Source organism: Asparagus officinalis, chromosome 3 (assembly GCF_001876935.1).
Source record: "Asparagus officinalis chromosome 3, Aspof.V1, whole genome shotgun sequence".
Taxonomy (NCBI): Eukaryota; Viridiplantae; Streptophyta; class Magnoliopsida; order Asparagales; family Asparagaceae; genus Asparagus; species Asparagus officinalis.
In genome coordinates this window covers 27,686,756-27,699,137 of record NC_033796.1, presented here as the reverse complement: position 1 = coordinate 27,699,137, position 12,382 = coordinate 27,686,756, and the positions used below count along the sequence as shown (strand labels likewise).

The following is a 12,382-nucleotide window of genomic DNA, read 5'->3' as shown; positions in this document are numbered from 1 at the left end:
AAGATATTCCCCCTTCTCCCTGTGGACGTACACGTATCATCTTGATCGCGTGGAACCACGTTAAATCTTGTTGTTTGCTGTTTGTCTTGATTGCTTGGTAGATTTAGGGTTTCTTGTGTGTTTAAATTTTTCTTCCGCTGCTCAAATACTCCAACAATATAGACATTATTACACCCCCTGCAATGGGCTAAATAGGCTGGCCTGGCCCAAAATACGAACTTGTTACACCCTTATCTTAATTCTCAATCTTTATTAAAAAAACATACTTGCAACAAAGCCAAAGAACAAACTAGGCTTCTACTGTTCTGACGATTACAACAATGGCATTGGTCTCGTGCTATATATATGTAAACCCCTCAGTAGTGATCACGAACCAATTCAATCAACTGCACAAAAGTTACAAGAAATGGCTCAGAAATCATTGGCAATCTCCATTCTGTTGCTTAGGATCCTCTCCTTGGCTCTCCTCTTCGTTTCACTCGTTATACTCGTCACCGTTACAGTTAAGGATGCTGATCCTGATACAGGGGGGAACCTCACGTTCAAATATTTCTATACCTACAGGTTAATTTATTTTCACTTTTTCCCCTCTAGTTATTGCTCTTTTTTGGTGTTCGGTTAATGATCTATTTGATTCGATTTTGTGTTAGGTATGTTCTTTCTGTGGATGCCATTGGAGGCGCTTACATGCTTGTTCAAATACTCTTCTCGGTGATTAGTCTCATCACGGGGGACTATTTCGGTAGCAAGTTGCATATATGGCTTCATCAGTTCTTTGATCTGGTCAATTTTCTTTTCCCTCAGCTTTATATATAGTTCTTTTGCTTTTCTGATTAATTTGGAAATAGCAAAATCAATAAATAAGTCATCTATTCTCACAAAATTTTGACGCCCTTAATTATGCAGGTCTTTGCTTTATTTTTTGCAAGTGGAGTTGGTGCAGGATTTTGGCTTACTTATGATGTGAAGAAACAACTCGGTTCAGCTGTTGCGCTTGTTCCTGGTCTTAATAAATACTTCAACTTGGTTTATGTTTCAAGTGGATTTCTTCTCGCTGCTACTCTAAGCACCGGTGCTGTAATCCTCTCGTCCACATATGTACTTGGGAGGAAATAATTAAGTATTTGTGAATCTTGAATTTCTAAATATGTAACATGATGATAATTTTATATCTTTTATATCGATGTAATAAAAGATGAATTTGGTTGAATTTATTGGAGAAGGGAATCATTTGCTCGAATCATGTTCTGTTGAGAGAATCATACGCAGGCGTTAATCATCCAATCAAGTTTTTGTAGTGTAATGTTCAGATAAATCAGTATTTTATTGGAATCAGATAGTAGGCCTTGCAGGCGTGCAGCCCATTACAGCCCACAAGTGGTTGTGTTAGTAAAATGTTCAGCCATTCCGATGCGAGTTAAATCAGTTGGAGTTGTGTAGCACGTGTGAACATAATGTATGTTTCTGAGACGAATACAAATCTCCTCTTGTGCATTGCTGATCTATTTGTGCGACCTTGTATTTTATGGGCTATTTTCCTTCCTAAAGCACGAATGTGGAGAAAATTTAAAGCAAATAGAAAATTAACTATATATTATAATCTACTCATTATTAACATATAGCTCATTGAAATTATAAAATCAAGCTAATTTAGATCTGGAATCTTTGATAGTCCAACCCCACCACATATTAGTTCTAAATAATATGATTTAAATTGACATATATCTTACACAGTGTTATGAAAAATCTCCAAGATTCAGGATAAGCAAATGCCAATCACACGGAAAGGCACATAGAAATACTGAGAATACAAATAATACACAGATATACATGATTCGATTTGTAACCTACGTCCACAAGCAAAGGAGGAGAATAGCTTTATTATTAAATTTTAAGGAATACAATGTAGAGATACCTCAATAACTAATCAAATCACATCCCAGAAAGCACTTCATGCAATCTTTCTAACAATCTCTAACACATGCAGAGCAAACCAAATATAGAGTCAATTCAAGAACCTCTTGAATTTATTGTTTCTATCTGCAGAGTCATCTTCAATGCTCACTGCTGTTGTCGGCGTGTCAAATACAATCTCTCTTTTACCAAAAAAAAGAAGAAGAAGAAAAGAGAGTCAAACAGATAAGCTGAATTAAATCTCACGACTTCAAAGAAGACTTCTGTCTTCTATCTGGACTACATGATTAATGTTGTGGCTCAAAACCGATAAGTCTTCGTAAACAACAGAAACTTGTTCTCTCTGTTCATAAGCTTTATGATGCACTTGAGATCTATTTACTAATGCCAAGGCATGTAGCCATGGACCCTTAAAACCCCATCCAACTTGAGTTTCCTATCCACAGTAACTTTGTTCTTATCCATTGACTACAAACTTCAAATCTATTGCATAAAGAACCAGCAAAGCACTTGGCAGACCACCAAGCCGAAGATGGATCAGATTCGATATTTGAGTCACACCAGAACAAATAGTACTCAAACAAGACATAGTTATAATCTTTACGAATTAATATTTTGAACAGAAATCATCATAAATGCAGTATAAGTTTAGATTTCTTGTTCAATTCTTCACGGCATAACAAATCCTAAGCTCTATTGTCACGGGTTCTTTTTCCGTAACAAATGTTGCATTGAGCATTTTCAGTGGGTAATATTTGCTGTACTTACAGTTACACCACGTCAAACAAAGCCCTCTCAAAATAATATCTGAGCTATCTATGCTTGGATAGGCCGGCCTGGCCCAAGTCCGGTCTAGTTACACGCCTATCTTTGCTGTCAATGCTGCATTAAAAATTAAACTTCTGAGAAAAACAAAATATGCAGATCAGGCTTGTACTTGTGTGACGACTACAACAATAGCTGAAGCATCAACAGCATCAGCTTCGTTGAATCCATTTTGGATTTGATTTTTAGCAAAATCTAGCAACATTGAAAATTTTCTGTGACATTGAAAACTACGCCCCCATTGTACTAATCCAAATGTATGCTACATAAAACCATGACCATGAGCGTAGATCATGAACTAATTCTCTTGCTTAGATCTCAACCGTTGGCTTTTCCTCTTTAGTTTCTCCCCGCCGCCGCCCTCCTCCCCCGCTGCACCCCCTCTTAGGGTCTGTTTGTTGCTCTAAAAAAAATGGGAAATATGTTGTCACCTCAACTTTTAAGAAATGTCTCATGTGCCACATGGGTTTTTGTTTTCAAGAGGTTTCAATTTTAAATGTTTGTTTCCTTTTTAATTTTCAAGAAATGAAGTGCCACGTAAGATGTCACCTCATATTTTTAAGAAATGTGTTTTCATAACAAAATGGGCTGAAAACACTTGGAAATGTCTCATCTGAGAATTATTAATTAGGGCCTGTTTGGCTATTTCCAAAAAAAAGTCGGAAATGAAAATGGAGCTCTTGAAATGAATTCAAGACAATTCAAGACATTTCCTAGTTTTCATTTTTTTTTTTGTTTCGCAAAGAAAATGTATATTTTCACTGCTAAGTCACAAACAGACAAAAAAAAATCTCCATACAGTGCTTTGATTTCTATTTCTTGTGTTTGTTTGAGAACAAGAAAAAGGAAATGAGAAATGTGGCATTTAAATATTTTGTTTTATTCTTCTAAACTATTCAAACAATGCTTTTACTAATTAATAATTCTCAGATGGGATATTTCCAAGTATTTTCAGTCCAATTTGGTGTGAAAACACATTTCTTGAAAAATTGAGGTGGCAACACATGTGGCACTTTATTTCTTGAAAATTAAAGACGAAACAAACACTTGAAATGGAAACCTCTTGAAAACAAAAACTCATGTGGCACATGAGGGTTTTCTTGAAAGGTGAGGTGGCAACACATTTCCATTTTTTTTTAGCAAACAAACAGACCCTTAGTAAAAACACTGTTTATGAGGTTATGAAGAATAAAACATATTGTTTAAATTGGTTTTCTCTCTTTTCATTTTTCTTTTTCTCAAACAAACAAAAGAAATGAAAATGTCCAACACTATTACTATGGAGGCTTTTTTTATTTTTTGTGTGACTTGGCAGTGAAAAGGGGAGTTTTCTTTGCGAAAAAAAAAGAAAACTGTGAAATGTCTTGAAATGTCATGAAAGCATTTGAAATGTGACATTTCCATTTCCCTTTTTTTGTGGAAATAGCCAAACAGGCTTTTTGTACTCGTTACTGATACAGTTAAGAATCCTGGTCCTGATTCGGATGAGAAGCTTACGTTCAGAGCATTCTATGGCTACAGGTTATTTACTTTTAGGACTTTCCCCCGTATGTTTTCATTCCTATCTTTTCCACTAATTTTTAGGGTAAATTTCGAAAAACCTCCGTACGTTTTGGTGGCTCCCAGATAACTCCTCTTGACATTTAAAATGTCAAAAAAAACCTTAAATTTTATCAGAAACTCCCTTAAACTTTCAACGTTTTCCCAAAAAATAAAAAACATTTTAAAAAAACTTAAAGGAATAAACTGTTAGGATATACGTCAACAAGAACGCCTCGAACGGAAACGCAATACAAATCCAAACGATTTTAGAATCACAGAATAAAGACACAAATTCAATCACAGTACTCACAGATATAACGTGGTTTACACTTCCGGAGCTACTCCACGGTGCAACGACGACGCCCAGTTGTTTTATATTCCAAAAGTAGATCAAAGAGAACACATTCTCTTGATCAAGATACGCTCCAAGCATTCTCACAAACCCTCTCCTTGATATTAAGAAAAAACTCTTTATTTTTCCTTTCTTTCACTCTTCTATAAGAGGAGTTGTTTCTGTGATTATTTTTCTTGAAGAGTTTTGGCCCTATAGTATTTGAGAAATACTATACACAAATAAAATATTACTGATGGGACCCACTACTAATAATATTTTATTGATAGGATCTGCCACCTTTTTATTTTTCAAACGTTGTAGAAACTTTCGGTGGAATATTAAATAAGTGGGACCCACCACTTAATTAAAATTTAACAATGGTTGCTGGAGGCTGCTAGCTAACAATCTCCCACTTAAAGATTTGATTGAGTATCAATCATATCTTCACACCATTCTTGGTTGCATCATCCAGATGTCTTGTATCTTTGACGTCTTGCACGATCCTCAACGTTCTCAACGGAGGCTATGAGACTGCACACAGCCTCACCTTCTCGAGCGGAACTAGCTTGGTCAGCATATCGACTGGATTGTACCTTGTATCAATCTTCACAATCTTGAACTCGTTCCTGCTTTGTCATCTTCATATGGCATGGTGCTTCACGTCAACATGCTTAATTCGAGCATGGAATGCGTCATTCTCTAACAAGTGAATGACACTCTGACTATCGCAATGGATGAAATATTTCTCAAAGCTTACCCTAAGCTCAAGAAGGAAAGCTTTCAAGCATAGCAACTCCTTTGCTGCCTATGCTGCAGCCACATACTCCGCTTTGGTTGTTGACAAAGCCACGTCATCCTGTAACTTGGATCTCCAACTTATCACTCCACCATCCAAGATGAAGATGTAGTCGCTCGTGCTCCTTCTTGAGTCTATGTCCCCAGTGTAGTCTGCATCACAAAAGCCTTCTAGCTGTAAATCCGTCTCGCCATACTCAAGACAATGGTCGGACGAGCATCTCAAGTAGCATAGAAGCTACTTGACCGCACCCCAGTGTTGCTTCCTCGGATTGCTCATGAAGCGGCTCACAACTCCCACTCCTTGTACAATATCTGGCCTCGTGCACACCATTGCATACATCAAACTCCCGACAGCAGATGTGTATGGTATGTTGGCTATAAACTCATGTTCTTCAGCAGTCTCTGATGCTTAGGTCTTCGATAGTTTGAAATGGCTTACAAACGGCGAGTCCACCGATTTAGCTTTCTCCATGCCAAACTTTTTAAGAATCTTCTCAATGTAGGCCTTCCGAGACAACCTCTGCATTCATGCTGATCTGTCTCTGATGATCCTCATCCTAAGAATTTGGTTTGTTGGACCTAGATCCTTCATCTTGAAGCACTCAGAGAGACGCCTCTTGAGTTCTTCAATGTGGTCCAAGTCAGGCCCAACAAACAACATGTCATCAACATAAATCAAGAGTATCACATAGGATTCGCCATACCTCTTGATAAAACAGCAGTGGTTTGTGTCGCATTTGAGAAAACTGTTCTCCTCCATAAAGTTCTCAAAGTTCATGTACCACTATCGTGAAGCTTACTTCAGGCCATACAAGCTCTTACGCATGCGACACACGAGGCCCTCCCTGCCTCATTCCTCAAAGCGCAATGGTTGATTCATATAGATCTTTTTTTCTAAATCTCCATGAAGGAATATCGTCTTCATATCCATCTACTCTAGATGGATATCTCGAACTGCCACAATGCTCAGCACAGTCCGGATCGTGGTTAACTTGACGACGGGAGCGAAAACGTCAGAATAGTTTATCCCTACTTTCTGCTCATAGCCCTTCACTAAAAACCTCACCTTGTAGTGTCTTTGTCCATCAGCTTCATCCTTGACCCAATAAATCCACCGATTGTGAAGAGCCTTTTGCCCTCTTGGAAGCTTTATGAGCTCCTAAGTCACATTCTGCATCAAGGATTTCATTTTTTTTCTCTATATGGCAGACTCTCACTTGCCCTGAGCTTTGCCGCTCTACCATACCTCCTCATAGCTCTCAGTCTCACCACTATCAGTCAGGAGAAGATAATTCATGATCGAAAGGTACCTCTCTGGCACCTTCGGATTTCTTGGAGCTTTGCAAATTGCGATCGGCAACTCTGCTGGATCATGCTGTTGTGCATCCGACACGTTCTCTTGGTCTCCGTCTTTTATGCTAATTGGTATCTCACTGCCATCCTTACTGTCAGTAATATCTGGGAAAAGAGGGGGAGATAGCTGACTCACACTCACCTCTTTGGTCTTGTACACCGTATTCTCATGGAACACGACGTCACGACTGTGCACCACCTTACGCGTATCGTGATCCCAGAAATGGTACTCATACCAAATACTCATAAGTGTTCTAGCATCAACTTCTTTTTGGTCCAAGCCTCTTCATGTATCTCATAACTGAGAGCCGCAGATGGCATGTGGTTGATCAAGTATGCAGCAGTATTGACAACTTCGGTCCAAAACTCTTGGGCAATCCGGAGTAGATCCTCATACGTTTGGCACGCTCCAAGATAGTACGATTCATACGCTCCGCCACTTCGTTGTGCTGAGGTGTGCCTGGGACGGTCTTCAGTCTCCTAATCCCATAGGATGAGTAGAAGTTCTCAAACTCATGGCTGTAATACTCGCCTCCATTATCAGACTTTAGACACTTCAGCTTATTGTCTGTTTCGTTCTCCACACAGGCAAGCCACTTCTTGAAGATGGTAAAAGCACCCGACTTGTGCTTCAAGAAGAACACCCATAGTTTTCTAGTAGCATCATTAATAAAAGTGACAAAGTAAAGAGAGTTGCCAACATATGGGACTTGCGCAGGTCCCCACGCGTCGGTGTGGACTAACTCTAATTTCTGCAGTTTTGGAGCCGGTTTAGTCTTGTTGAAGCTCACCTTCTTCTGTTTGCCTAGGATGAATTCCTCACAAAAAGTCAAATTGATCTTGCTCAGACCCGGAAGCCTCTCTCCCGCGACCAGAATCTGCATCCCCTTCTCGTTCATGTGGGCAAGTCGCCGATGCCAAGTCATGTAGTCGGCGGATGATGATGATGCTTATCATGCGGCAAGCAAGTGGTCGATCTTCCCATTGGCGATGTAGAGAGACCCCTCACACTTGTCGTGTGCCACCACCAGGGCACCCTTGGATACCTTCCAGCTTTCCTACTCGAAGGATACTCTATAACCGGAGTTGGTTAGTTGCCCGACTGATATAAAATTACGCCTGAGATCCAGTACATACCGAACGTTGTTCAGTGTTAAGGTGGTCCCGCCCTCCATCTTGAGGGTGCAATTCCCTTCCCGGAAATCTTACAAGATTGATCATCGCCAAGATAGACTGTCCTCAAGTTCTTCTTCACGAACGATGAAAGCAGCTTTTATTATGAGGTTGCATGGAAAGATGCATTAGAGTCAATGACCCACGCATCGCTTTTGTCTTCTAGGGATAGGAGAAACGCATCCGAATCTGTTTCGTGCATGATGCCAGTCATCGATCACCTTCTTTTTATGCTGCTCCGAATCCAGATGAGCGAGTTGGTCCTCTAATTTATCGACAACGGTTATGGACGCCTAAAATTTTGATTGCAGCCCTTCGAAGTCCCTCCTCGACTCTTTGAGAGACATGTGACTTGATCGAGCCTCTGCCTCAGCCATCGTCTTGTGACACTTCTTAAACTCGGCCTCCGCCTGTAGATAAATTATCTCCCTTTGAAGATCCTCGATGGTTCCCACCTGCTTAGAGAACTGGATCCGAAAGCTCCTGAGGAGCTCTTCTTTCTCATCCAGACTCCGACTCGAAGCGTCTTCTTTATGAGCTAATTCGGCCTCCAAGACAGTGATTCTCTTTTTTGCCTCTTCCTTGACTGACTTATCCTTCGTTAGCCCTCCTTGGCATTCTAAGGAATGCTCAAGTCGATTGAACATGACATGTCCTAGCAAAGTCCCCCGAGCTAAACAAGCTTGAAGAGCTTGGTGTATGCCAACACTTGGCATATCTTCCAAAATCCTCCTATCAATATCATTCTCTATCTGGTCTGATGGAGTTTCAGCTCTCCCCTCGATGTCATCGTCCACCCTAATTGGCTCCTCGCCAGGGCGACGAGACACCTCAGAGATAGTACTGGGGTCGACAGCATCCTCTTCGACCGCTAAGACCGTTGTCTCCCTGCCAAGAGAAGACTCATCTATCCACCCCATATTTTCCAAACGGTTAAGCTGAGTTATCAATGGACCCGTTCCAGCTGGTTGGGATCTCACAATCAGTCCGATTGGGCGCCGCCTCTCAACCCTTGTCCGTCCTCTCAATTCGGAGATAATGTTAGCTGCTTGAAGCATCAAGACAGCCACCTCCTTAGCACTGAAAGCCCCCTAGGCTTCTTTTGGCGCTTAGCAGTAGAGCTCGTCCCATCGACCCCTATATTCCTCTTGTGATTTTTTCGCTAACAGAGGAATGGGGCTCGTCCTTGCCTGGAAGCCAGTGGAAGACAAGATCATAGATATGCCCGTCGTTTGGAGAGACATATCATCAAACAGATCCTCGCTCTCTTGTGGCCCGACATAAGAATGGACATTTTCCAGATCCATCATCTCAGAAACACTATGGGTAACTGGCCTCAAAGCGTCTTCATTCACCTCCGTCTAGTCCGAGCAGGCGAAAACGCTATCGCCGTCATAAACCCACATGAATCGCCTCCTCCAGACCTCATCCAACTCTAAAGAATCGAAAATAAGCTGAAACTCTTCACGATAGTGGAAACAATAATGCAGGTCCTTCTCAGCAGACCCCATGCTGATCAAATACCCAAGCAATCTCAATCTTGGTTAGAATCCAACACAGTGGCAAATGATGATGAAAGCCACTAGAACCCCTACTGTGTTCGGACAAAACTAGGAAGGGGAGACTCCAAGAGCGGCGTGCACCTCCTTAATGAAAGGATGTAAGGACAGTCATAAACCATCCTCCAAGTGTGCCAAGTACAGCAGTACTCGACCCTCACCATGGCAATACACTGGCTCGCTCATCTCTAACGCCATCAATGTGAGAGTTAGAGGGATGTTGTATTAATCATACAACCCCACCAGATTCTCCATATGAACCATTGAGCAGATAAGTAGAAGAATAGCGAGACTCTCCTCCTTACGGCCAGAGTTTGAAACTTGAGAGGCCATGGAAGACTTTTTCTTAAGAGAGCTTAGAGGAATATCAGAAATTTTTCAAAGCAAAAGTTCATAAAAGAGCTATCTTGGCCTCAAGTGGCTATTTATAAGCTCTCAAGGAAGAGTAAAGAGGAATGTCAAAAGAAGCTGTGATTTTCAAAGCGACCAGACCAGATCCACCTTAGAATCTAAAGCAGTTCATTCAAAACACTAAGCGTCACCCTCATTTAATGCCTCGCGCCCCAATACTTGAAAAGTGCGAGATCCTCCCTTATATCCAGGACACTTCATCTCCTAAAATGACGGTTCAAATCTTGGATGACGTCAGCCATGAATGGTGAAGCTAACAATGGTGGCCAATGATGATAAGCCACGTATCTAAGACAAATACTCCTCAGTTTCTCGTCCTCAGCAGGCCTGTATTAATCAGAGCATATCTTATTTCTTTCGGAATCGACTGAAAGCCGACTCCAAGTGAAAGGGGCTAACTGTTATGGTGTTCACTCACCCAAGTAAGGATATTTGCAAAATGATATAATGCGAGTCATAGCAAAACAAGCTCAATCCTTTGGCCGACTCCCACAGTTGTTTCTCGACCTTAGGGAAAGGAGAGTCCTAGTCAACTCTCAAAAGTTCTAGGCATTTAATTCCTTAGTCGAATTACAAGTCATTGGCTCTTTATCAAGGTGAGCCCAAGGCGTGACAGATGGTCAAATCCTCCGGTGCAACTCAACCATCATGGCTAATTATAAGACCTTAGTACCTTATCAGGGGTAAACCCAAGGCACAATCACAGAGGACTCGGCCCCCACCAACTTATCAAGTCGACTCTCTAGTGTCGACACCAAAGACGATATTGGTCGGCACGAGAGATTCTGATCTCCAAGACGAGTCGACATCTTTATATCGACACAAGAGAAGGTTATTAGCTGAGACGAGATAATATTCCAACTAGTCAGACAGGCTGACATTCCATATTCGATACGAAAGGCGGTATCAGTCGACCCCATCATTAATGACGATCCTACTTAGGGCACTCGACCACTCACTGGGCAATTCTTAGAAGCAACTGGAAGGACATCCACTGCTATCAATTAAATTGAGAATTCGACCTCAGCTCCAAGCCTCTATCCCAGAGTATATGTTGACATTTCCGTCCACCTCGGACAAGCCTTATCAAGATTTTAGCCTGATAGGTCTCCATGACTTGCCAACTCAATCACTTCCCGAAAAATACGGAGACACTCTCTCCCATGTCGAAGTAACTTCCCCTCCAGTCGCCAGCCGACGCTTGTAAAACGAGGGATGATTCAATATGCCCACGTGCCTATTGTCACGCTATCAATCACTTCCCGAAAAATACAGAGACACTCTCTCCCATGCCGAAGTGACTCCCCCTCCGGTCGCTAGCCGACACTTGTAAAGCGAGGGATGACTCACCTTCCAGCTCACATTTGGTGACCGCCATTTTGTAGGGCCGGACAGATCAATCTGCGGAGGATCATCCTCTTTATATACAAATGCTATTCTCCATATCGCAAGGAGGGAGGTTCGCAATCTAAAACCCCCTAAAGCATAGATGACATAAAAAGAAGAACACACAGTTCTTCGTCCAAACAGAGGAGCTCACGTCTGGGCATACACCTTATCACCTTAAGAACCACATCGGTTCTTGACATTCTCCTTCCCCACTCGAGTTTCACTAACTTGATCATCGGAGGAACCACGAGGGAACCGGTCCCCGCCCTCTTACGGGTTCTCCTTGTTTGTGCAGCGTGGACATCAAGCCCTCGTTCAAGAACCAGGCATAAAGTCGTAATAGGGAACGGACCCTCCAACATCCTTCGTCACCCCATAACCATCCTCTTCTGAATTAATCGTTTGTTTAATATCGATCATCAACACTTAGTATATGTTTCAAGTGGTTTTCTTCTCTTGGCTACTATTAGTGCGACGACTGTAATCCTCGTCTTAGCATTTGCATCTACCAGGAAATAAGTGCTTGTTGATCTTGACTTTTTTTTAATATGTAATAAGGATATGATTTTGTATATTTTCTGATGATGTAATAAAGATGATTATTTTTTAAGCTCTTAGAAAATGGAATTATTTGTTTGGAATGAGAATTTTGTATCGTAGACTTCTAGAATGACTGTACGTTAACCTTCCCTCGCATTTACGGACAAGTGACAACTTCGATTTACACCATCCATGCAACTATATGGTTAATCTGAAAAGAGCGGAATCCAAAAGATTCTAATCAATATCAGATATCATATGAGGAAATTTTATCATCCAAAAATAGATATATAATCGAAATAGTTTTGTGATATTAGATATCACTCATAACTCAGTAGGTCTTGATTTATTGAGCTCTCACAAGACCAAGACATGAAATAATCTGCGAATTTAGGTTTGTTATATATATATATATATATATATATTTTTTTTTTTGCTAGTCAAATTTATTACACTCATAAATCGTAGTTTTTTTATTCTTTATAAGTTTCTTCATCTTAATAAATGGGCTAAGGCCTTCCCTCGAAGAAAAGAGTTCTTAGGC

The 12,382-nt window shown here is 41.0% G+C and overlaps 1 protein-coding gene across 1 annotated transcript; it reads left to right on the top strand.

Annotated features, from left to right (window-relative positions):
* Window positions 407-5,325, top strand: LOC109834833 (CASP-like protein 4D1). Its single transcript, XM_020402848.1, has 5 exons — window positions 407-564; window positions 651-783; window positions 907-1,077; window positions 4,166-4,260; window positions 5,088-5,325. Exons 1-5 carry the CDS (start codon window positions 407-409, stop codon window positions 5,323-5,325), a joined length of 795 nt encoding a protein of 264 aa, XP_020258437.1.

Coding starts and splice junctions, on each gene's coding strand:
- LOC109834833 (XM_020402848.1), top strand. CDS start 407: ATGGCTCAGAAATCATTGGCAATCTCCATTCTGTTGCTTAGGATCCTC. Junction 565..650: donor AAATATTTCTATACCTACAG/GTTAATTTATTT, acceptor ATTTTGTGTTAG/GTATGTTCTTTCTGTGGATG. Junction 1,078..4,165: donor CTACTCTAAGCACCGGTGCT/GTAATCCTCTCG, acceptor TTGTGGAAATAG/CCAAACAGGCTTTTTGTACT.